Raw genomic sequence first — 26,517 nt, 5'->3', positions numbered from 1 at the left:
ATTTCAGGGTGAACTATCCCTTTAATGTAAGGGGAGAGAAGACCATACTGGCCGATATAGATCCAACCAATATTGTTCATCCTTAATATAGACTTAGCTATACGTTATTATAATCAGTTATGGCCTGGTTTCACAAACAGGGCTTAGATTGAGCAAGGATTAGGCCTTACTTTAATTAGGACATTAAGGTGGCTTTTATAAACATGCTGTAGAAAAAAAAATAGGTGTGTATCTTGAGACAAAACAATGGCACTGACATATTTTAAGATATGTCACTGCAAGTTGCTTTTAGTTCAAACAGCTCAACCATGCAGTCTAGTCTAGGACAAGACTTAAACAAGGGCATAAGTCTGTGTGAACCATGACCAGATTCTGAGCTTGGACACCTGTGTCAGTCGAGAAACTGTGTTATTTTTTTGTGATGTATAACCACCTATTCCCATGTCCTGTTTGTTTCAGCCGGCCCTGGCACAACCTGCACGGAGGACTCCTGCTCCAATCAGGGTGTGTGTCTGCAGCAGTGGGAGGGGTTTACCTGCGACTGCACCATGACGACATACGGCGGTCCCCTCTGCAGTGACCGTGAGTACTGTTTTGCTCTTTAGTAGGGATTAAACAGCTTTATTAAAGAGGCTTGTTTGGCCACATTAATAAGCCGTTCAAGGCTTCTCCTTTGATAATCTCTGAGCTAAGCGTTTGAAGTACTAAACGATGGTGCGCCGCAATGCAGTCTTTTTAATGTGCAGATAAGGCAGAACACTCTAATTAGTGAGGGCCACAAGATAATGTTCATAAAGAGCTAGTAATGGTTCAAGTGACCCCTGAACTGAAGGCAGGAAGATATGCAATTTCAGTTGCATCTAAAATGTTTAATTACGCCAAAGCTCGGAGATGGAACCGTGGGCTTTTAATGTCTGTGATGCTGTACGTGCAATAAAAAAAATCTGACTGTGCTGTGCCTGCAAACAGACACTGGCCTCGCTCACAAGGCAGATTGTGTTTGATTTAATAACATCCACATATTATTTGACAATAATGCTCTGGAGAACGGCCTAATGAGCTAAATAAAGATAAATAGGGCTTCGCTACACTAAATATAAAAAAGAGAGAGAAAATAAGTGCATTGGGGTGTTTTAAACAGATTTAAATAAGATGTGTATTGTAGTTAAATACATTTGCATTGTTTTTTTTATGTAGCTTTAGAAATTATTGCCGTCTTTATAAAAATACACGGAACAATGAAATTACACAAATACCTGTCTTTGATTAGATTATGCATTTGTGCTTATCAGTTCACAATGTGTGTTCTATACATTGATTCATCTGTATGTTAGACCCATTAAAGGTGCAGTATGTAATATTGGCAGCTAGTGGTTGAAATGGGTACTGCAGTCCAAATTCAATATATTGGAGTTCTCCCGCCCCCTCCTCCTTCGACTCAACGCTCACGAGTTGTCTGTTTGAGAACACGCAAGGATGAAATGGAAAGCGACAAACCTTGCACTGTATGTTTTTCAGCTAATGCATACATTTGCAAAGTTTTTGGCTTTTTAGGTCAGTTAGAATCTGGAATCTCTGACCCAGTTTGTTCTCTGGCTTCCACGGCTACCATACGCCGTTGTCCGCCAACTGGCAACCCGGGGTGTCAAAATGGTATCGGGTACATTTAGCAGTAGGTGGGATCACACAAGCCAAACAGAATGACACATTCTGAGACGGGACATACATTTCAAAGTAGAATATCTAGCTGTAGCATTGCTTTTCAGAGAAGTATTTGAACTTAGTATGTTTGCTGAGATTTAGGAAACATGCTATGGTATTTTAGTGCTTTAGTATTGTCAAAAAAAAAACATCCAGCACCTAACTCATATTTCAACATTCATATTTCTCTTGGGTGGGACACCATATTGGGAACATGGTTCAAAATAAACACTTGCCAAATGCCATCAGCAAGAAAATAATATTGTTACTTCATTATGTATTATATTATATTATATGATATTATATATGATATGATATGATATGATATGATATGATATGATATGATATGATATGATATGATATGATATGATATGATATGATATGATATTAAAAGGTTAGTTCACCCAAAAATGAAAATTAGCCCACGATTTACTCACCCTTAAGTTATGCTAGGTGTATATGACATTCTTCTTTTAGACGAACACAATCAGAGTTCTATTAAAAAAGTCCTGGCTCTTCCAGGCTTTATAATGTCAATGAATTGTTGTTTTGTTTTAGGAGTCCATTCAAGTGCATCCATCCATCATCATAACTGCTCCACACGGCTGCGGGGGGTGGGGGGTTAATAAAGGCCTTCTAAAGCGAAGCGATGTATTTGTGTAAATATATCCATATTTAAAAATATATAAAGTAAAATATCTAGCTTTCCCTAGATAGCCTTCCGTATTCAACTTATGGAAAAAGTGTAGTGCCTCTCACAGTTCAACATTTTTACAAAGTTCAAGAATCTGACGACATTGCACACCAGTTACATTTTTTTTTTTCAGATATGGCAGAAGCTATGTTTTAGGTTATAAAGTTTTGAATATGGTTATTTTTCTCACACAAACACATCACTTAACTTCAGAAGGCCGTTATTAAGCCCCTGGAGCCACGTGGAGCAGTTCAATGATGGAAAAATGCACTTTTATGGACTTCAAAAACTACTTTATAATATAACTCTTTTTTTATTTGTCTGAAAGAAGAATGTCATATACGCCTAGGATGACTTGAGGGCAAGTAAATCATGGGCTAATTTTCATTTTTGGGTGAACCTACACTTTTAATTGGGTACAGTTTCTCAATTCAGCCACCATCGACTGGTGTGGCAAGCGAATTTTTCAAGCTAATTGATCTAAAATGAAGCTAATCATTTACAGGTTTAATTTCTCTTGCTGCTGTTTTATATCACTCCGTCTTATCAGCCAACGATCGAGAAACTGTAAGAAGAATCAGTGTAAATAAGGCATTAAATATTTACTTTGCTTATTTTTCAGTACAAGAATTAAAAGTGACCAGTATACAAGCTCAATGTGTAAACATTTGCGGAATTTATTATGCATGAACTATAAGTGCATGGAGTTAGTCGATGCAGCAGATCTGTGAGTACACAACAACTTCTGCACCGCTAACCCAATTAACACCTCAGACAATTATTTCACAACACCGCATACCTGCAACACTGTAAAACATCTCAATCTGCTTTATAAAAGTGATAATGATCTTGTATCGACTTAATGTTTATTCAAGTTGAGGAGGCAAGTAGAGGAATAAAGAGAATCATTATTAGCTGGTAATGTCATAGAAACAAGGTACATTCACACACTAGCAGAGAGAGACTAATAAACATGCGTAATATAAGTATTCAAAATAAACCAATAAACATCTGTCAGAGAAGAAAGAGGAGGCCAGTGTTTAGCAGTGAAGGGATTTTGGAGCACTTTTAGGGTGACCATATTTTGATTACCGAGAACCAGGACACTCAAATGATACTCGAAGTTTACTCAAAGATTCCTTATTAATTTCAATACATTTAAAGTATGACCCCTCTTTATGGATAGAAAATTGTTATATTAGGGCCAGCACAGGACTTGAAAACAGAACATGTCCTGGGAAAACAGGACGTTTGGTCACACTAAGCATTTTAATGTTGGATTAGTTGATTGATTTTGTCAGTAAGCTAATACTCGATTCGCCTACATAGTCATTAATCAATAAAAAACATCATTCTTTCTTGAAAAGTGGTTTAAACTGACAAAACACAAGGGATGTCCTGATTTAAGCAGTCTGCAAAATTATTCATGCTCTTCATTTCTTGTCATCAGATTGGATAGCCATAAACGAATGTTCATGGAAGTGTTGGTGCTTTTTGGTGCATTGACGGACAATATGAATTAACAGAGCTTCTTTTATAGCTAAAGCAGCAGTAGCACACCTGTTCATCCTCGTCCGCATGAAAGACTATGGAGCAGGCTGCAGGTGTGACAAAAAAAACTAAAACATTCCTTCAAAAGTAATTTTCACGCAATCAACACAAAATCCGGTAGGCAGCCACAGAGAGCTGGAGCAGCTTCACTAATGCATGACTCATTCCCTTTCTCAAATAGTGTGACAAAGGCGGTCAGTCATCTTTTTACTCTGTCCCTTTCAACACACACACACACACACACGCCCATACGTATTTTATTTTTTTCCAGACAGCAGGCATATGGGGAGAATAATTTTGGTTGACCTCTGTAATTAGAGTAGATTATTTAGGAATATCATTAGCACAAATTACGCCTGCTGCCTGTGTGACATCTCGCACATTTTCATCGACTTCCGAGCGCTTTCATTCGCACGCTTGCTTTTAGTAACAAGAAATGTGAGAGCCGCAGACAGTCATCCGATCCTTCCCAGAGTGTTTCTGCATCCGCGTCGAATGTCACGCAAGTCCCACCGGAATATCCTGGCTTGTATTGCATGTGTCCCGTGTCGTAGAGCAGCGTATTCAAGTAGATGGATCTATGTTACATACTTTGATTTCCCATGAACGGTCACATCCATCACCCGAGGTCTAATTAAATGGCTTGTAATGTGTTACCCGTCCGGAGCCCTGTCCAAGGACACAGCAGGCCTGTCCCTGCGAGTCTTAAGGGATTGCTCTTTCCTACTTCCTTTGTTCATTCGGGATTCACTCCATCCCTCTGTACCTTACATCAGACCCTCCAGCAGTGACCATTAAATTAAATAGATGCTGCACTTTCATGTCTGCTGTTTTGCCTCGCAGCCTTGGACTCTACTTTCACCTTTTTCTGCAAGCATATGCTCAGCCAACCTTAGATTTTACATAGACTTTTCTGTCGTGCCCTGCACATAAAATGGGTTATTTTCCTTACAGAGGTAATTGTTTCTGTCGGGCAAAACTTTAAACAAAGATCTGTCTTTCTTTTTTTACTTTTTTTCATAGGTGCTTTAAGTATGTGTTCTACTTTTACACTTAAAGAAAACTACTAGCAATTTATTTAGCAGTTATTTAAAAAAATCTTAGATCAATAAATTCATACAATGGTTTTGACATGCCGTCGATATTAGTTTATTTGTGATTGATTAGTCACCACACTACTTTGGTATTTTGTCTGCGTACTGTATTGTGTTATGTTGAAGCAGAAAAAATTAACAGTTCTTTGTGTCACCTTAAAAATAAATCCTTCATGGTGACATTTTCTGAAAGCCAATAGGTTACCAGGGTCAATTGATCCATATAACCCTCGTATTCCTTTCGGAAGGTTCCTTTTATTTTACCAATTGGACGTGCGCCAGTAGGAAACAGGATATGGAATTGACATATATGGGTCACTAAAAGCGAGACCTGACCTGGGACGTAAAATCCAATAAGCTTGTCAGCAGCGTTTCAAGCAGATGACTGACATGAGCTATTTTTCTCATTTAATACTGAATATGGTTTCATGAATGATGAGCGTTTTTCTGACCTGTGCTTTGCGAGTTCATGCCGTGCAAGTATTTTGAGCTGCTTATACCTGTGGATATGCAGTATGTTGAGCTGATGTGGATGGTGGATGTCTTTAACCGGAGAGCTGATCTTGTGTCGTGAGTTTTGCACTGACATCTGGAAACAAGGCCATCTCACTCGCTTAGGAAAAAAATCGGATTGTTTTCCAAGAAGCCTCTCTGAACAGGAAAGTGAATGAAAACACACCAGAAATAATAATAACAAAAGAAATTAAATTATGTAACATGTCTGGGTGATCTGGTTCATTAAATCATCCACCTTGCTCTCTAGATCAGGGGTAAGCAATTCCAGTTCTGGAGGGCCACTGTCTGGCAGAGTTTAACTAATGCTGTCTTCACATGCTATCGGAAATGCCCTACTTCAGAAATTTGAACTTTGTATTGCGTGAGGCTGGATATTTTTCTAACACAAACCCATCGATTCGCTTCAGAAGGCCTTTATTATCACCAGGAGCTGTGTTGATTACTTTTATAATGGATGGATGCACTTTTTTGGGCTTCAACTTTTGGGCTGCCATTTACTCTCCGTATAATCCTTGGTTTAGCCAGGACATTTTTTAATAAAATGCCAATTGTATTCATCTCAAAGACAAATGTCATATACCTATATAGGGTGGCTTGAGGGTGAGTAAATCATGGGGTTATTTATATTTTTGGGTGAACTGTCCCTTTAATCCGGGTTTATACTCGCCACATCCGCACAATGCGTGCAACAAAAATGACATTGGCGCGGTGTGGGCAGTCATGCGTGTTGAGAGCACGAGACCCCATTTCGCATGGCAGTGTGCACGCCATTTTTTTAAACTTTGCATGTGGCTCTGCTTCCAAAGCTGCACAACCTTAAGGTGTTTCTGCCCGACCAAGAACACCTGTATCGGCATCTTACCAGCAAGGGTTGCACTTCTAAATGTATTGCTTACAATTACAAAAAAAAGCCTACAATAGCAGAAAAAAGCCTTTTCATGAAAGAAAAAAGGTTCATGTTTAATATTTTTTTTTTTCCTGAAACTAAATGAAATTGTTGAAATTAGAAAAGGTTGTTGGTTAATTTAGTTTTATAGGCGTTCTCATATCCATATATTTTGTTCTGATTGGTTTTACAGGATTCTTTGGTTCTTCTATAGTGTGGGTTTGGTGGTTTAATAGAAACAAACATGGTCACGTGTGTACCTTCTCACCACTGCTTCCTGATAGTTTAGAGGACAATTACTCCGAGTTGCCCCCTGTCGTTTCAAAGAATAGTACAAAGGCGAGCGCATCAACTATTAACGCCTCATCCGTTTGGGGAGGAGCGCACACAGTCAGCAGAGCTCGGCGGTGCGGAACAGGTAAAAGTAACAAGGCTTTAGTCTACATTATCTCCTGCCCCTATTTTCCATCTCTCCGTGCAGCCCATTCTTCCACTGATGTCCAGACTTTAATAGCCACTTGCCTGCGGTGCTGGCAACCACTCCCTCAATGTGACATCGTGGCAGGCCCCAAGGTGCTGGCTGCCGGTCCGACTCCTGAACGCTTCATTAGAGAGCAAACAAAGCGTGAATTTCTTGTAATTGTATAGCAGGTCCTGCCAGGCCTAAAAAAAGCAGAGACACCATATAATAAGATATTTAGAGGAGATTGAAAGGTCACCCCCTGTCCAGAAGCAGGAAGGGATGGAGTAATTGGAGGGGAGAAGGACGGTGTTCCGCGGTGAAATGTCAACACGATAGAAGCTGAGGAGGATTTGTAATCAGCAGCCTCCGTCTCACGCACTTCCACACTTTAGACAACCAGACTGAGACGTCACCCTGTTCTAGCTGCCGCTATGGAGGATGTCACTCAGTCGGTGACATGGGAGAGTAGAAGCTGACAGAATTAGGACAAATTTAAGGCGGGTTTCCAACAGTTCATTGCGACTCATTCTCCTGCTTTTAGTTCACTGGCATTGATTGAGATGCACTCGCTGCAGGAAGGATGGGAACTGAACCTGCATGTTCAGTTCATCCTGGCAGGATGTTTGCACACATTTCAAACTTAGCCATTTTAAAGTACTTTTCCACCATCAGTTGGAGCAGTTCTGAACACAGCTGAGCAATGATTTCAGTTGCATTTTGACTTGAGCATGGTTCGGCATGATACAATTTCATCGATATATAATCGATATTATGTCATGTCTGGGAACTTTTACCTTTCTGTATAATACGGTCATCTTTCATAACAATTTCTCCAATGTTTACTACTATGTTCGCAACTTAATCACACATTTTTATCAGTTGTAAATGTATCTTAAATTAAGTTTTAATACTCTAATCAACATGGGTATAGACAAATATGCATGCTTTATGCAAATGTGTGTTTATTATTAGTGAAACCAATAATAATCAATAATACAGCATGAAGGCTAGACATGTATCAAAGGTTATAGATGTTTATCAAAGACCTTGTTCATGTCTCTTAAGCCTAAGCTTAAAAATTCAGAATAAGCAGTGATTTCTCTCATTTTAAGAATATAAATAAAGTGAGTTTTTACACTGGCAGTTTAGTTCAGAACGGGGCACAGATCGTATAAAAAATCGGTAATGTGAAATATGTCATACACTCTTTATGTGAGCGCACCAGTACCACACCATACCTGGAGGATGTCCATATTCCATCAGCAGGAATATAGTGTGGCCCCTTTAAGAGCTGTGCGTTCCCTATTGCTCTGCCGGTATTTTGTGTGTGTGTGTGCCGAACTGAGCCGCGATTCACACGAACAGTGTGAGAAACACGGACTTGGGAGTGCTCTTGTTCAGAAAAGTAACCTGTTGAGTATTTGTTGTAGCCGATTGTAATGTATTATAATATAGTTCAATAAAACACATGTACTGGTGATGGTGTTAATGATTTAACTCAGATGTGAGCGAGAGTGAGCTTTAGTGCATTCGCTCGGACTGCAGAGAATGTGCTCAGTGCAAATACACATATCTTTCTAATAAAAGTTAAACAGAAAATATGGTAGCTTGTAGACTATAACTGCATGTAATACAGTTCGTAGATGGGAAGGAAGGAGGCGGGAACTGGCGAACGTTAAACAAACATTTATTTAAAGTAAAGAAACAAAATGAAAGTAAAACCGCGGACAGCCCCTCACGGACGACTGCCCGCAAACACACACAAAATAAAACGTGGGCAGCCCCTCACGGACGACTGCCCACAAACACATAAACAAAACTAAACATAAAATCCAGGCCTGGTCCTCTCTCGTCTTCCGCTGTCCTTGCTCCTCCTTATATGCTCCCGTCACATGGCCGCGAGACGAGACCGGTGTGCCACGCAGCTGGCACTCGTGAACATTAATCACCGGCCCGCTCTCGCGGTCCCTCGCCCCTCTGCTTGCCACACCACACTGCAGTTTTGGTTTATAATAGTAATATTAATGTTAACCCATTGTCTTTCCATATTAATCTTTACTGCTGCATCCTTTACGTTTATGGCTTATCTCAATCTTTCCAACTACGGGCTACACCATGGATCAAACTGAAAATGCATGCTGCGTTAATCGCGCGTTAATAAATTTAGTGCCGTTAAAATGAATTTGCATTAACACGTTATTAACGCACTAATTTTGACTACCCTATTTACTACAGTATCACTCCATCACCAACTTTTGTGTCCTTGAGGTAATGTCCACAGTTGTGCCATCTGACACCCAGCACTGTAGTTTCACGATAAGAACAATTGGCCCCGCTGTGGAAATCAGACTTTAGTAACTAACCAAATACAATTTACCCAGGTGTTAAATATGTTGAAATTGTGTAATTGTTATTCTTCTTTGGTGCAAAGACACGCATCATTTATCAGTTAAGGATTGTCACGTATTGTGCAGGTAATGTTGCGATAATTACTGACTGTGCAAATCATTTCCTTTACAAGAGCTGTTGTGTACTCTTTCTGCTGATCTTACTCATCAACTAATGGAAAGGTGATATATATATAACTGCGTATTCACACAGGTGATATAACTGCGTATTCACACAGGATATGTAGGCAAGTGCATTTTAAAGGGCTGATTAAAGTGTCTGGATCACAGTGGTGGAGTGAGTCTGGAAATATTGCCAGATCAGAGCTACCTTATTTGTGTAATTCCTTTAATGAATGGGCGTACACAGCATATGTGAATAAACGGCATCAGAATTCAGGGAATGCTTATTCATAGTGATTTCTCAAGGTTTTTTTTTCTTTTATTTTCGTTTTGATCTGATAACATTTAAGTTCTGCAGTAGCATTTTACGTATTAGGAGTCTAGAAAAGTTGTACATTTGTGTGTGTGTGTGTGGGTGTAATAGTGGATGAGAGAAATGCATGATGGCTTCAGGTGATATTTTATATTTTCAAAAGTGAAAATGCACTGTCACAATAAACATGGTGCACTTTTGCCCAGGCATCTTCTTTTTTTTTCTTCTTCTTCTTTTTTTTTTTAGATGTGTGTATATTGAAAGATCGGTGTGATGCTGCTCATTAAAGGCTGGCTTTAAAAAAAGCAAACAAGAGCAATGATTGCCGGGTTTGCAATGGCAAGATGTAAACTCTGTGACAATCAAATTAATAATATTTATATACAAAGCGCTGTAAGTCCAACTGTTTTCATTTGATTGATTTATTCCTCCACGGCTCATGCCAGGAGGAGAGTAATTACACTGAGCATCTGAAAACATCCAAAAGCCCCTTAGTGAGCCGCCTTTCAGAACGCCTGATTTTCTGAAGGAGGATTGGCTTGTGTACAACATTAGATCTGTGGAAGAGAGTTCAGAGGTAATATTTAAACACAAAATTAATTATGTTTCTAATGCAAACAGCAATGTCTATATATATCCTGTCCTTCTGTGTAACAGATGTAATTGTGAAACAGCCAAAATAGGGAATAAAAATGTCTATAATTAATATATTTTTTTGTTTTTAATCAAACACTGTTTGGTTTGCGGCGAAACCCTGTTTTCAAGGTTCATGTGTAAATTGCTATATTTAACACAAGCACTCCCTCCTCGCCAATTATCAGATGTGTCTGCATTTGCCGTGGCCTTTAGTGACCTTTGGACGACCTGTCATGAGGTTTGTTGTCTGATGTAGGGAGATGATTTCTCCCTCATTAAATCACACAGTCTAGAATGTTCCGGAGGCACAACACAGCTTTTGGGAATTTTCGACTGTTGCATGTTCAAATATGTCGCTGGGATGTTGTGGATGGTTGCCAGGGCGTTACTATAGAGTAGAGTTACATTTATCACATTGCTGTCTGGCTAGTTTCCTACTGGCCCAAGTCAACTGAGCCCGTTAGCAAGTCTCTATAGTGCTTTTCACACTGCACTTAACCCTGGGTTATGTCTTTTTCGACCCTGGGCTAAAGCCGCTTTTAACCTTCAAAGCAATATTTTACACTTGTGTTTTTAAAAATGGTTTGCACCACTCCTAACCCTGGGTTTTAAAACTCCGCTCCAGACAAACTGTTTACTGCATTAAATATTCATATGCTTTGTACAGAGACTTTCATGCGCTGTGTTTGGTGTCAGCAGCCTGAGAGAAAAATGAAAATGTTGGTGGCTGGAAAACACTTTAAACTGTTAGGACTGTCCTTCAGTGTAAGTCTGTGGGATTTTTTTGTTGTTGCATATTTCATCATCCTCCAGGTGAAAATTGCAAATCTGATAACTTAGAAATGAAGAAATGCTCTCCTCAAGTATCCACTGATAGATGCTGGAACTATAACATCTCAATACAAAAAGCATCTCTCCATTGATGGCTATTGTATTCAAACATGTTTGCATATAGTGACGGAATTTTGACAACAACATTTAAATATTTCATTACATTACAGTAAATGTTTTTCAGAAGGCTTGTAAATGCTTTTAAATGGACTGTTTCTGTTGCCATTAGTTGAGCAGCTGTCAATGAGATGAATGAGAATGTTAACGGGTATCCTTTTCCAGGTGTTATAAGCTTTCTATATTCCCACTGAATGCTGGAAAAGCCACAAGGAGCCAACAGAAGAGTGTGCCGCAGTGCCGATTGTAGTCTTTGGTTTTAAATAGTCCGCTGATGCGCAGGTCACCACAGTGAGGAGAGGTGAGGAACGGGCGTTGGATGTAAACCGGCTTTCACACACTTTTTTTCATGTGGTCTTCTGCCCTTTTTGCAGTTTTTTTCACTGTTGATCTCCTACGTTATTTTTTTTCTCTTTTTTTCTCTTTTTTTTGTGTCTCTTATTTCAGCAACTCTCTTATTCAGCCCTTAGCCATATTTGTTCAGCGCTGGCACACCAGATAAATCAACTTCCACAGGCAAAACACAGTATGAGTTTGTGCTAGATCATTTTTTTCTTGATTTGCCCTCCCCTGCTGCTCAGTTTGGAGGTGTTAGAGCACCATACGCGGTTCATTCGTAAAATTACATGCACAATTTCTCATGAGTTCACAGTAAGGACTTCTCATTCACCCTCATGATTGAAACTTGTTAGCGGTAACAGTCTCTTTTCAAGGGAGTGAATTCCCCACTCTCTCTTTTTTCCCCACTCTCTTGCTCTCTTTATTCTTATATGCACACTAATGTGGTCATTTTTTTATATTCTGTACTCTTGGCTTAGAGCGTTTACTTTCTCATTAGCAATTCAACAGCTGTTTGTGTATATTTTGATTTATTGATCTGGCTTATAATCAAAAGAAGACAAATACATTAAAAGCATGTTGTAGGTCACTGCAAATGTAATTCTTTTTGCTCGTGTTCAGAATTGCACTAGAACATTTAATAGACTTAAACTTTTGCGTTCATACATTCTGCTACTAGACCTCAAACATTACTTTTTACACTGCCCCTTGTTGGCCATGAAAACTGACAGTATATTATTCCAATATTCCCATATTTATTTTTATCATTACAATTTAATGTAACTCTATGACTGTATGTAAATTTACCAGGATTTCTGCATAAATCAGTAATTTTGATCTGACCTTCAGCTAATTTATGATAATAGACACAGTCTGCTTAAACAAATAACATACAAGCAGGGCTTGACATGAACTGCTTTGCTCACCAGCCACTGTGGCTGAGGTTTTCCAGCCAAGTTACTAGCCTCTGCAGCATTTTCACCAGCCAAAATGTTGTTGTTGGGAAATATGTTATTGGTTATATGTAAATGACCACTGTACACACCAAATCAATTCTACGTGAAATGTATAACATGGCAAGTCATCAAATTTAGCTCTGATAGGGTTGTGTGTAAAGTTCCTTAATAGACCGGGAAACACTAACAGTTGTTAAAGGTTTTTTTGTCTATAATCTCTAGCTATATTCTTTTTAGTGCTATGACATTTAAATCTAGCATATTTTGTGTATTTACCCATACAATAGCCTATGAAATACATAGCCATATTTTCACATGATTTGATTTCATGTTTCTTTTATTAAATAGCAAAAATCTAAAAGCTATACATAATACCTGACACCTAGATTACCTCTTTGCAGTTGGTTTCATGACTGTAAGTCATTAGAAACATGTATTTTAGAAACATGTGGTATGTAACTTTAGAGACGGTCACTAAATTTGCCCGTTTCGAACGTCCAACATCTTATCTTAAGACCTGGGACATTTTTGGTATTTCTGCCTGGATTTGGCCTACACAAATTGAAACGCTTCCCACACATACAGTGGTCTAAGTTCAAAATGTTGGTGTCATTTCACAGGAAACCCTTTAAAGTTACATAAAACATTGATAAAAAAATTAATTTCAACATTTATTTTTCTGATCCGATCCCTATGCAAAGCATGCTGGGAACTAGAAATACACTGCCTAGGTTTAGTCAGCGCAACATAAATTATTCATGTAGTCACAACACAAATGGTTTAGGTTAACTTTTATTTCAGTTAACGTAATAATTAAGTAAAACGTTTCATTAAAAGTTGCAGTTTATTTAAATTAACCGAGCAAACAGCTAGAATCCTTATGTATGTATGTATATATATATATATATATATATATATATATATATATATATATATATATATATATATATATATATATATATATATATATATATATATATATATATATATATATATATATATAATAACAACATATAACATATACATGCATACATATATGTATGTATGTATGTGTATATTGATATAAATATTGATATAAATGTTTCCAAATATTATTATAATTTTAAAAAAGTCTGTATTTTTGATGAAATAGATGCACCCTTGCTGAGCATAAAATACTTTCTTTCAAAAACATTAAACAAATCTTATTGACCCAAACTTTTGAATAGTAGTGTATTTTTTCTTGTTTTTCTTCATTAGCAAGAAACAGGGAAGAAGAAAACAACAATAACAACAACAACAGGAACTGGATTTCTGCATAAATTGATAATTTTATCTGATAGTGCTCTTTTTTTCATGTTTTTGAAAGAAAGTCTCTTATATTCTCAATTTGATCGAAATTAAATGATTTAATATTTTGAAACACTTTTAAATACTTTTAAATTCAGTTTTCTATTTTAAAATGTACTTTATGGAATGGCAAAGCTCAATTTTCTTTATTATTCCAGTCTTTGGTGTCACATGATCCTCCAGAAATCATTCTGATGTGATGATTTGCTGCTAAAGGAACTTAAAAAAAATAAAAAAAAGATTTTAGCAGACCCTTTCGCACATACATCTTTACTGGTAAATTGCCTTTAAATTACCATTAAGATTATAATGTGATCATCTGGCAATTTACCTGTATGATATGTTTGTAACATTACCAGTAGGTATAATAATTAGCTGTATAATGCTGTATGTGATCAAAGAACAGGATTATTGGTATGAGCGTGTATGAGGTCAGAACGCGGCAATCATAAAGCTTTGTCTGATCTGTTTACAGTAAGCTCTGCTGCTTTTAACTGTTTTTCTATGTAAAGTATTAGAAGGACATCTTTTAGCCTTGTCTTGCGCTCAAGACCCCTGCCTTTTCCATTCATCAGCACTGTGGCTCTGCAGTTATTGCATACTATAGGAAATGCAATACTATTAATAATTGTTATGCATCATGTTTTTTAGAGCAAAAGCATGTTCTGTGCAATTGTCCCCTTATGGCTGTCTCCCAGAAGCTAAAACAATAAATAGTCAATTTATCAGATAGTAAAACTAAAGCACTTCTCATTCTCTGTTCATTTTACATCCAACAAATCCACATCCCTTCCTTGTCAAATGTTTTCTACTATTCAGTTATGAAATGTAATTATATACTGAATAACTAGTACTCATAGCATTAGCCACATTTAACTGCTGCTGCTATTTTTCTTGTCAATTGTGTTGTATAATAAACGAGTGCGCTGACAGTGTAGATATGGCATAATATAGATAGCTTCTTTGATTGTAATTGTTTTACATATTATTATTTCCCATGTTATACGCGCAGAGCTTACCAAAAAATGATGCACAATACAAGCTGAAATCCAATATTCAATACTTGCCATTCATGCGATGCAATATCCCCATGCAAAATACTGTTATACTATGCTGTATCAATTTTTTTTCCCTCCACACATGGTACCTTAGCAGTAAATAGACTGGATTACTCTGTAAAAAGGGCTAATTCTTAGCCTGGATGCCAGCAGAACTTATCCCCGCCCACAACATTTTTAGGTCGGGCCGTTCGGTCTGGCCTCGCTCCATAGAGGAGTAATTATCTCTGAACAGAAACTGTTCGAACCAATGAAATCCTCAGGGCGGCTTTAGACGATGACGGACAGATGATAAACAGTAAGGTAATCATCCACGTCATCAAAGGGGCTTGGGTTATATTTGTTCGAATCCTAAACAGAGAGCTTGTTTGTATATGTATTCAACTTTACAATTTCTCTCAGAAATGATGATCATGTTGGGTAAGTACTCTGTGTATCATTAAGTTCTTTTTTTTTTTTTTCAACACCGGCAAAGATCGTTTATTCCAGCGCACGTGCAGACAGGGTTGCCAAGTTTTTACAACAAAACCCGCCAACTACTACTCCTAAACAATAGCTTTTCGGGGGGTTCTCCGGGGGAAAAAAATGGTGTTTGGGGGGTTTAAATGTATGTTATTTTGGCATGGTTACCTGCTAAAATTCACAATCATGGGTCTATATATATCACATAACAGTCGCTTCAACCTGCGGACATAGAAAACAACCTGCGGAAAAAAAAACGGACTTGGCAACACAGTGCAGCTGAGCTCTGTTGATGTCGTTTCATTGCTCTGATTGGTTGTAGGTCTATCCAATTGATGTTTTTCCTGGTTCGGTTGAAACACGCCTCATAATCACAGCCCAATGGAGTGGTTTCAGACTCATATTCTGAATACAATTGAGTATGACCACGTGACGTCAGGCTAGCTAATTGTGCTTTTTTTAAATATTTTTGTGGAAACAAAATTCAGGATTATGTAATTAAATAGATTTTTTTATTGAAAATATTTTATAACATTATAACTATCTTTACATTCTTGCTAATTTTGCTAAACTCGTTTTTTTAACCTTGTATTTACTTTACAGACCTTCCCATATGTTATTTTTAATGGATTTTGATTGCTTTTTTTTCCTTTTTTTTGAAGTGCCGTCTTTGATGTCACCTTTAACCATGACATTCGCCAGTCAGCCTCCATTGTCATCTGTCGAGCAGCAGTTCTAGAATGTGCTGCTCTGCTGGCTGCGCATCATTTCCTCCCACAAAAACATGATAATGAGGCCGCTCTCGCATACACCTAACGACCCACTCCCAGTGCGAGTCACATTGACTACAGTGCTGCTGATGGCGCCAAGTCAAACCTTTGGCAATGCGATAAAGCCTCCAAAACGGCACGTCAGCACAGCAGCGGATGCGTAGCGTCTGATGTTTGCCAAAGGGCTTTTATTGTGAGCACATGTTTACACCCCAAGAGCAGAAGGATTGTTCTGATTTCATGGAATGCTTTACACTTTCTTGCCCTTGCCTAGTTTTTAGAATATTTTTCCCCCCAGTGAAATACCAAAGAAATGTTCCTGGAGCGACATAAGGAAGGTGAGTGTACGTAACAGTTAATTTTTTTTAGCTAAGTATAGTTTTAGTCCGAATTGTCCCTCCTTCTTTCCCACAAACACTCGGGCAAAATCAAGACCCCCTAATTCAGTTCTCTTCCCCCGTGTATGAGTTTTCCCGCAGGCTGTGTGAGAGAAAAAAGAGAGCGCTTGCACGTGCTTCTCACCCGCAGAAGTTCATTTGCTGTAAAGCAGGTGCTTTATTGGTGTGAAACAACACAGACTGTGTGCAGACACTCGAAACGGCTATAAAACTCGCTCTCTGGCTTTCGTTCATTCTTATCTCCACCATCTGAAGTAGAGGCGAGCATAAACACGTCATTCGTTCCCTTTCTATTTAATGTCACTATCATTAATAGCTATTGAAGGTTTTACGCTCCCTCCCCCCTTCTTCAGGTCCCACCTTACCCCTCATGTAAAAGGTAAAGTGTTCACTAAATATTGAGATAAATATACTTCCTGTGTGGCCTTGTAGGCTCTTCTGCTATGGCAAATACAAGTAACTTGTTCTGCCAATAAATATCTCCATGCCATCAGAGAGATTGCAGTTTTTCTCAGAAACAAAATGAGATTATTTTACTCACTCTCATGTTGTTTAAATCCTGTTTGATGCAAAAGGAGATGTTTATCAAAATGTTCACGCTGCTCTTTTCTATACAATGAAAATTAATAGTGATTAGGGTAGTCCATATGGTAGCTTTTTTGAGAAATTTAAAGGGATAGGTACCGTTCTGTGTATGGCAGTGGTGCTATATCGAACCTTAAAGGAACATGCCGACTTTTGGGGACTTTACCTTATTCACCGTATCCCCCAGAGTTAGATAAGTTCATGCATACCATTCTCCTCTCTGTGCATGCCATAACTCTGTCTGACGTACTCACCGTTAGCCTAGCTTAGTGCAACGGATTTAAACGGCTCCAGCTAAACTACTACTCAATAAGTGACAAAATAACTTAAACATTTTCCTAGTTACATGTTGTGATGTGTATAGTTACATCATGTACTTCGACCGACGGAAAAATTCAAAGTTTCTAGACCGATATGGCTAGGAACTATACTCTTAATCCTGCGTAATAATCAAGGAACTTTGCTGCCGTACCATGGATGCAGCAGACTCAGTGATATTTCGCAGAGCCTGAAAATAGTCCCCAGCACACTTTCTGTGCAAACAGGTTGTCACGTTGGTTATGTTGATGGATGTTAACCTATTTTCAGGTCCTGCGTAAAATCATTGCGCCGCTGCACCCATGGTACGGCTGCAAAGTTCCTTGATTATTACACAGTAATGAGAATATAGTTCCTAGCCATATCAGTTTTGAAAATTGCAACTTTTCATTTTCATGTTGGAACATGATGTAACTACACATCACAACAAAGCTAGGCTAGCGGTGGGCGCGTCAGACAGAGTTATGGCACGCACATAGACTCTGGGGGATGCGGTGAATAAGCTAAAGATCCAAAAAGTCGGCGTGTGCCTTTAACCTCCCCAAAGAATCGCTGAAGTACCAAGATTTGGTGCTTTACAGCACTTAAAGTGGTTCCCACATTTTTGAAAAAAATGTCTTGGGATGGAATTCATTGGGGTCCAAAGTTGCTTTGGAAACAAACAGTGGAAATATTATTTAAATATATTTTGCTTTTCACAGGTTTGGCTGATTAAATTCAAGAATAATCACAGATTGTTCCTTAAAGAATTGTCTATATGCTTGATTACTCAGGGAATTTCTTATCTTAAAAGGTGCTTGCATATGTGTGTGTTCTCTTAACATAATTACAATTTATTGTAAATAATTTAATTTGGAAACAAGACCGCCTCTCGGGTCTGCAGTGTTTGTGGAAGTTATTAATAAATTGTGATTTACCTTGGTAATGTTGTTTCCCTTTGACTGTCAGGATATTATATTATGGTTGAACCCTGAGTTGCCTTCAGGACCTGCTGTTATTCCACGTTTGCAATGTGAAGGAACAATGTATAATTGTAAAAATTGCGCATGTTTGTGATGAACAAAAAAAATTATAATTTAGCATTGAATTAATTTCAAAGTGTTTTCTTTTTTCTTTTCTTTTTTTGCAGTCAGAGGAGAATGAAAGGGCATTGTCATTATTTTGACTGCAGCACTAACAATATTCATATTATGTATTTGTGTAGTATATTATTGGCATCATTTGTTTGATGTAGCATAATTGGTTGTATTCATCCCTGTATTGCAGGGTTCAGATGGAGGCATATGTCATCAGCGTACTTGTAGAAATTGTAAACATTGTCCAAACACAGCATGAACAGGCAGTAAAATGTTGCATCAGCTCTGCTATGCCATTGGCAGTTTTGTCCAGACACATCTCGGTTATGGTTATGTGCCATTTGCTCAGAGAGCCACGGGAAGAATTTAATTGATGTTTGTGTTTTCCAAATAAAATGCGACTCGCCGTAATGTGCTTTAGCAGGCGTGCTTTATTTCACTTCATTTTATGTCTGCTTTGTGATAATTTATTTCCATTGTTTTATAAATATGGATATAGATTGTTTATGAACATCAGAGGCTAATATGGGCGTCACCCTTTTTCAGCATTAAAGATCACGTGCTTGAATGAGCCAGTTGCGCACATTAAATTAATTTCGATCCATCTGCTTCATAGCAGAGAAGTGTTTCCATCTCCCTCATTTTAGTTCATCTCTCCTCTTCCTTTGCCCTGTTTGTTTTTGTCTTTTGACAAAACAAGGTTTTTTGAATGTTATATTTATCATGTCATAGTCTTGATTAAAGTGTCATAATTATTCACCAAAAACAAAAATAATTTCAGTTGACAACCGTGTTTGTGCACAACAGACCATGCTTAAACTAAATTTTCTACCATTTTAGACATAAACTTTTATTCATGTAAAGGTTTACCTAGAGGTGCACGATTCTTTCGAATCACCTTTAAGTTAATGATTCAGTGACTCACTTATAATGATGTCACTTGTTTGATTACTGGATGAATCTGCATTTTTTAACAAATATTTTGACAATTGTTCAGTGAAAACTACTTTCTTTCTTTTTTTTTACAGTCGCCACCTACTGGTGTAACAATGTAATTTATACAATCTTTATCTGCAGCGTGAGCGTCAAGTTGCTTTTAAACGGTGATTTACTCTATTTTAATTCGCTACTGTAGCCATCAGTGTTTATATCTGAAATATAAGCTTTTATTCTTGTACTTCAGTGATAATATGAATTATTGTAAGACAGAAATAATGTTCCTGTATGGTTGAAAAGATACATAACAACAGCTCTCTGGGTCAGCGGCAGTGCCAGTGCATATTTGAATGAAAGTATGTGATCAAAATTTTTAAAGGTTTATTAGACAGCCGAATTGCTGTCATTTAGAAATAAGACTGTGTGGGTGTTTGAATCAAAATTGTGATCTTTTAATGATTAATCATGCAGCTCTCAAGTGTTTATAAAGTGCATCCGAAAAGTATTCACAGTGTTTAACTTTTTTCACATTTTGTTGTTACAGCACGATTCCAAAAATGATTAAATTAATTATTTTCCCCTCAATTCTACAAACAATACCCCATAATGTTAATGTGAAAGAAGTTTGTTTGAAATGCAAATAATGCAAATGTATTAAAAATAAAAAATGCCATAAATCACATGTACGTATGTATTCACAGACTTTGCCATGACACTCAAAATTGAGCTCAGGTGCATCCTGTCTCCACTGATCATCCTTAAGATATCTCTACAACTTGATTGGAGTCCACCTGTGGTAAATTCAGTTGCCTGGACATGATTTGGAAAGGCACACGCCTTTGTTTATAAGATCCTACAATTTACAGTGCATGTCAGAGCACAAAACCAGCAATGAAGTCTGTAGACTTCAAGGAATTGTCTGTAGACCTCCGAGACAGGACTCTATCGAGACACAGATGGGGAAGGTACAGAAGGTTTACTGAAAGGAAACATTTCTGCAGCATTGATGATCCCAATGAGCGCAGTGGTCTCCACCATCCATAAATGGATAAAGTTTGGAACCACAGGACTCTTGCTAGAGCTGGCCGCCCGGGCCGCAAACTGAACGATTGGGAGAGAAGGGTCTTAGTCAGGTAGGTGACCAAAAATCTGATGGTCACTCTGACAGAGCTCCAGCATTTCTCTGTGGAGAGAGGAGAAACTTCCAGAAGAACAACTATCTCTGCAGCAGTCCACCAATCAGGCCTGTATGGTGGAGTGCCCAGACGAAAGCCACTCCTCAGTGAAAGGCTGCCTGGAGTTTGCCAAAAGGCACTTGAAAGACTCTCAGACCACAAGAAACAAAATTATCTGGTCTGATGAAACAAAGATTGACTCTTTGGCCTGAATGGCAAGCTTCATGTCTGAAGGTACCAGGCACCACTCATCACCTGGCCAATACCATCTCTACAGTGAAGCATGGTGGTGGCAGCATCATGCTGTGGGTGTGTTTTTAGCAGCAGGAACTAGGAGACAAGTCAGGATCGAGGGAAAGATGAATGCAGCAATGTACAGAGACATCACTGATGAAAACCTTCTCCAGAGCGCTTTGGACCTCAGACTGGGGTGAAGGTTCATCTTACAACAGATCAACGACCCTAAGCACACAGCCAAGATAACAAAGGAATGGCTATGTGACAACTTTGTGAATGTCTTTGAGTGACCCAGCCAGAGCCCAGACTTGAACCAGATTGAACATCTCTAGAGATATCCTTAAAATTATTGTGCACCGATGCTCCTCTTCCAACCTGATGAAGTTTGAGAGGTCCTGCACAGAAGAATGGGAGAAAAGGCCCAAAAATAGGTGTGCCAAGCTTGTGTAGCAACATACTCAAAAAGACTTGAGGCTGTAATTGTTGCCAAAGGTGCTTCAACAAAGAATTGAGCAAATGGCAAGTTGTCTTTAGGGGGTATTGTTTGTAGAATTGAGGGAGAAAAATATATATATAAATTTAATCCATTTTGGAATAAGGTTGTAACATAAAAAGTGGAAAAAGTCTGGATGCACTGTGTGTGTGTATAATTTATAGTGTGTATATAATGGCTACATTCACACTCAGTTTTTGGGATAATGCTTTACAATAATGTTTGTTAACATTAGTTAATGTATTAACTAACATCTGCCTAATACATTTGCTTCAGCAATAGAATTTGGGGTTGCACTTTACGTTAAGGTGTCAGTGTTACAGTGTAATTATATAATTATAACATTTGTAACAAGGACACTGTAAAATAGTGGTATCAAATTTAATAAAAATACAGTTGTTTGTTTAAGTTAGTTCACATTGCAGTAACTTATATTAACAAATACAACTTGTGGTTTTGGTAATGTATTGGTAAATGTTGAGATTTGCATGAGCTTAGATTCAGAAATGCTTTATAAGTATTGCTCATTCTTAGTTCATGTTAACTGTAACTAATGAAACCTAATGTGTTACCGTTTTTGGACAATCGCATTTACTTACAGGTGTGAGTTTCAAAATATCCCATTCAAACAGCAACTTACAGTAGCGTATTCAATACTGTCTGTATGAATGTGCAACGTCTGTATGAATGTGCAACGCCATTCAAGCCCGTAATCTCTTAGCAGTAACCATAGCAACAATAATTTTCATTATTTATTTTATTATTTATTTTTCTTTTGTCAAAACTAATTTATGTGATTCAGATAAGATAATAGAGTTTCTGTTGATTAAACCAATCTCCTTCATTGTTTTAACTAAAATGTTTAATTTCAATGAACTTAAAATTTTAAGGCAACCAGGTTACTTTAAGTTAAAAAAACGTTTTTTTTGTTGTTGTTTTTTACAGTGAAGGTGATGTCCATAAAAACTGAAAAGTCTTTACACTTGACATGACAAGTCCAATTGAGCTGCGAGTTCATCCGTCAAATTTTCAGTAACTGACAACAGCTATTATATTTGGGTGGGGTGCAGAGCATTTGAATCACACAAAGAAGACAAAAAACCCGACAGGAGCAGCTCTGGTGGAGAACAGTGACTGTATCTGTATCTGTAACCTTCAGATGACACACAGCTCATATCTCCATCGATGTAAGTTACCGAAAGCGAACCACTCATGAAAAGCTGCATCAAACAGTAGCGGGGACGTGCAGAGAGTTCTTCAGGGGCAAGGGCTCAAATGTAAAAAAGGACAGTATTTTTTATAGCAACACAATATGGCAACATCTCAGACCAACTGATATTTAAAAATATGAGTACAAATTTTGAGCCATTCGTCACTTTTGTAGACATTGTCATGTTATTTATAATTCAAATTTATTTCGTTTTATTGACTACAAATATTATCATTGATTTTTGTTTGAGAGAGGCACTTTTGATTAACTCTTTCCCCGCCAGTGTTTTTTAAAAAAAGTTGCCAGCCACCGCCAGGGTTTTTGACAATTTTCACAAAAATTGAATAGCCCATAGAATATTTTGTTTAATGAAAATCTGAGCATATGATATATTTCAAAATAAAAAGCTGACCCTCTTCTTTAAAAAAAAAAAAAAAAAAAAAACGTTTTATTCTAGCTTCATGCATTCCTTTTTTTATCAACACTTGAATATGGGTAGGTTTCATAAAAAAAGCAAAATTTTGAACAAAAAGCTGAGAAAATCACATTTTTGTGAAAGACTGTTTCCAGATCAGATTCAGAGCGACGATCAAACGCAGATGGAGGAGATCGAGTCCATGAACACCCCTAATGCTTGCACAGTCCTGTAGCTCGTCCTGGGTCCACATTTCATTCAGTAACATTAGATAGTTTTATGCTGTTTATTGATGATGATCAGGTTATTTTTAATATGCATATGATTACATGTGATCATTCGTTACACTGCGTCTTACTCGCGTGTGTTTTGATCAGGAGATTCAGGACTCATTCAGAAGATGCGCAATAGCGCCCCCTAGTGTCCGACAGTGAAAACACGGAAACCTGGAAAATTCCGTTATTGGCCTGGAAGTGTTGTCTCACAAATAACGGAAATTTCCGTGTTTGGTGGGGAAAGAGTTAAATTTGAAAAAGGGGGAGGGCAGGGACTCGAGTATAACCCCCCAAAACAATACAGAAGTTCTACCCGCTGTTTGTTAGTCATTGCGTCACCTCATCTCCAGAAACATCCCGCTTCTTTTCCTATTGTCAGTTATGGCAATGGCCAGCTCGACCCTACTTTACGTTTCAAAACTGCTTTTCAGAATCCTATGGGTGACGTCATGGACACTACGTTCATTTTTTTTTTTACAGTCTATGGTTTATGCATCCCAAAAAAGTGGCAATTTTAACAGGCTATAAAACATGATCTGTGCGGTATTTTCGAGCTAAAACACACACACACACATACACACTCTGAGGACATCAGAGACTTATTTTACATATTGTAAAAATGAGCATATGTCCCCTTTAATTTATTTAATGAAGCAGTGTTATTTTACGTTTTATTATTCCATTTCTGTACCTGAATGCTACAGTCAGTTATTTAGCTTAGTTCTGTTTATCTATGCATTTAATTAGTTTATTTGTTCTTGTTTTATTACTGACTGTGTACTTGTCTTTAATGTTTGAACTTTTTTTTAGTTACGCTAGTAGTTAAGATTGTTTATGCCTTGAGGCATTTTTGTCTTGCCCTGAAGAAGTAAAAAAAAAAAAAAAAATGAAGCTTAGTCAGCAAACATTTTTGTCAGTATTTCTGCTAGCAAGGCTATATAATGCTGCATCTGCCCTTACATGATGAGAAACACGCATGCTTCACTAAGCGAAACAATTACACTGAACTGCATCATCCATGAAACAAAGTATCATCTCAAACCATCTCTAATCACATCACGGAACGTACGTACACAACCATCTGACATCCTGATTAAAAAAAAAAACCTCAGGCCAAACTCAAGCGAAACAGACAGAGCTATAGAAGTGCTGCATTTCTCTCCTAAACGATGCATTACGATTCACCGCCAGCCCATAGCACCTGCATCCTCTCTCTAAAACTCCAGCCCCCACCCCCTGCCTCTGGCCATGGGCGGCATTACATTTAAATTTAAATGCCCTCACTCAAGCATCCATCCATCTCTGTGGCTCTATGGTGGTGCCAGCTTCACTTGTTGAGCGCTGACTATCTCTCTCTCGCTGCTGTCTGGGTTCAGTTCAAAGTCTGACACTTTTCTAGCCGCCATGTGACTGATTACCCTTAGTCTATTTTGGAGATGTACCAGCGGTTATGATGAAGGGCTATTTGTGTGCGTGCGTAAGCGCTCGCACCCGTTCTGTGCCTGGCAGCGCGGATAAGAGCCGAACATGGGCGTTGTTGTCAGGTCCGAAACAATACCTCTTTTGCACACAAACAACAGGCCGTTTGATAGCCGTTTGTCTTTGCTAGCTCAAGAACAGAGGTGCGCGGTAAACACACTCTCTGATTGCCTATATTTCACGGCTAGCGGGGGGAAAAACAACAGCAGTCTTTCATGGTTTCCCTCAGCTAGGTGCAACAGAAAAGAAGCCATGTGCTCTAGGAGAGGGGAACCTGGGCAGTCCCACCTCCTCGGCTTGTCTTTTGTGAATAGTGGGGACAGCAATCATTCCTCCAGGTCTCCTTCAGGCAGTGACAGCCTGTCCAGGTTTGGGAGAGCGCTGGGACTTGGGCAGCACACGGGTTGCATGCTAAGCAGCTTTTCCACAGCCCTTTGTGTTCCGCCCTGTGCCCCTGCACTGTGTAATGACTCATTTTACACTCAGTTCCACCAGCCGAATAAGGGCTGGAAGCAACGCATTTGTCTCTCTCTCTCTCTCTCTCTCTCTCTCTCTCTCTCTCTCTCTCTCTCTCTCTCTCTCTCTCTCTCTCTCTCTCTCTCTCTCTCTCTCTCTCTCTCTCTCTCTCTCTCTCTCTCTCTCTCGCTCTCTCTCTCTCTCTCTCTCTCTCTCCCTTTCTTGTTGTCTACTGTTGGCTTGTGAGAATGTGTTTTTTAAATGTACAGTATAAATCCATAAACATTGTAGACACTCAATTATATTAATCAATAACAATAATCAGTGTTTGCAAAAACATATATACACACTATCATTTAATGTTTGGGATCTTCTATTAAGCAGAGAATCCTGAAAAATAAAAAAAATAACACTGTTTCCATACAACTATTAACCAGCAGATCTGATTTGAATTTGTGTTTTTGTTTTTTTGTTTGTTTGTTTTTTACAATATTAATATTATTATTGCTGATTTAGTTGATTCTCATTTGAGTATTTTAGTTATATGACTGGTTTCAAATGTTCTCCTTTTGTCAGCATGACCTAAAATCAAAACGTTCATCCATGGTATTAGAAATTCTGACTTTGTGGAAAGTATTTTTATGTTGTTCATGCTGTTAGTTAGCAACTTTTGAAACATCCGTATCCCCTGAAATATGGTGCCATATTAGGGTAAGAAATAAAGGTTAATCCACATGTTAAAGTAATATGTTTAGTTGACTACATGTTTGCATTATAAACTCAATATTTTCTTTCAGGGTAGAATAGTATCCTGAAAGATACAACTCTAAATCCAAAATATATATTAAAAAATCCACAAATCTATTTTTAAAGGTGCACTATGTAAATTTTTTGCCATAAAATATCCCAAAACCACTAGGCCAGTGTTATAAATGTTGTTCAGTTGAGTTCTTACAGTATCCCAAATGTTTCCCACTATTTGTAAGTCGTGAAAAAAATTGCTATTTTAACCAAGGAGCCAGGACGTCTGAGGGAGTCGCCTGTCAATTGCGTCATATCTGCGTTACCCTCGGTTTCCGGTTTTATTAAGCAGAAACGCTTTACTCTTAGCAGTGTGAACAAGTGTCACAGCAGCCGCCGAGCAAACAGAGAGTAACGTCATAACATTTTCAACACACCCAAATGTATCTAATAAACAGAGCTGCGTTTCCTTATACTCATGACCAGAAAAGTGGAAA

At 38.1% G+C, this 26,517-nt stretch overlaps 1 protein-coding gene across 11 annotated transcripts in view; it reads left to right on the top strand.

The window, feature by feature from the left end:
* nrxn2a (neurexin 2a) overlaps positions 1–26,517 on the top strand; it is a 449,133-nt gene that overhangs the window by 223,850 nt on the left and 198,766 nt on the right. For all 11 annotated transcript variants that reach the window (XM_067424404.1, XM_067424403.1, XM_067424396.1 and 8 more), the window contains one exon: positions 460–582. In XM_067424404.1, the coding sequence (XP_067280505.1) occupies positions 460–582 (123 nt within the window). The remainder of the gene's footprint in view (positions 1–459; positions 583–26,517) is intronic.

This window comes from Pseudorasbora parva, chromosome 18 (genome assembly GCF_024679245.1).
Source record: "Pseudorasbora parva isolate DD20220531a chromosome 18, ASM2467924v1, whole genome shotgun sequence".
Taxonomy (NCBI): domain Eukaryota; kingdom Metazoa; phylum Chordata; class Actinopteri; order Cypriniformes; family Gobionidae; genus Pseudorasbora; species Pseudorasbora parva.
This window is presented reverse-complemented; position numbering and strand designations above follow the sequence as displayed.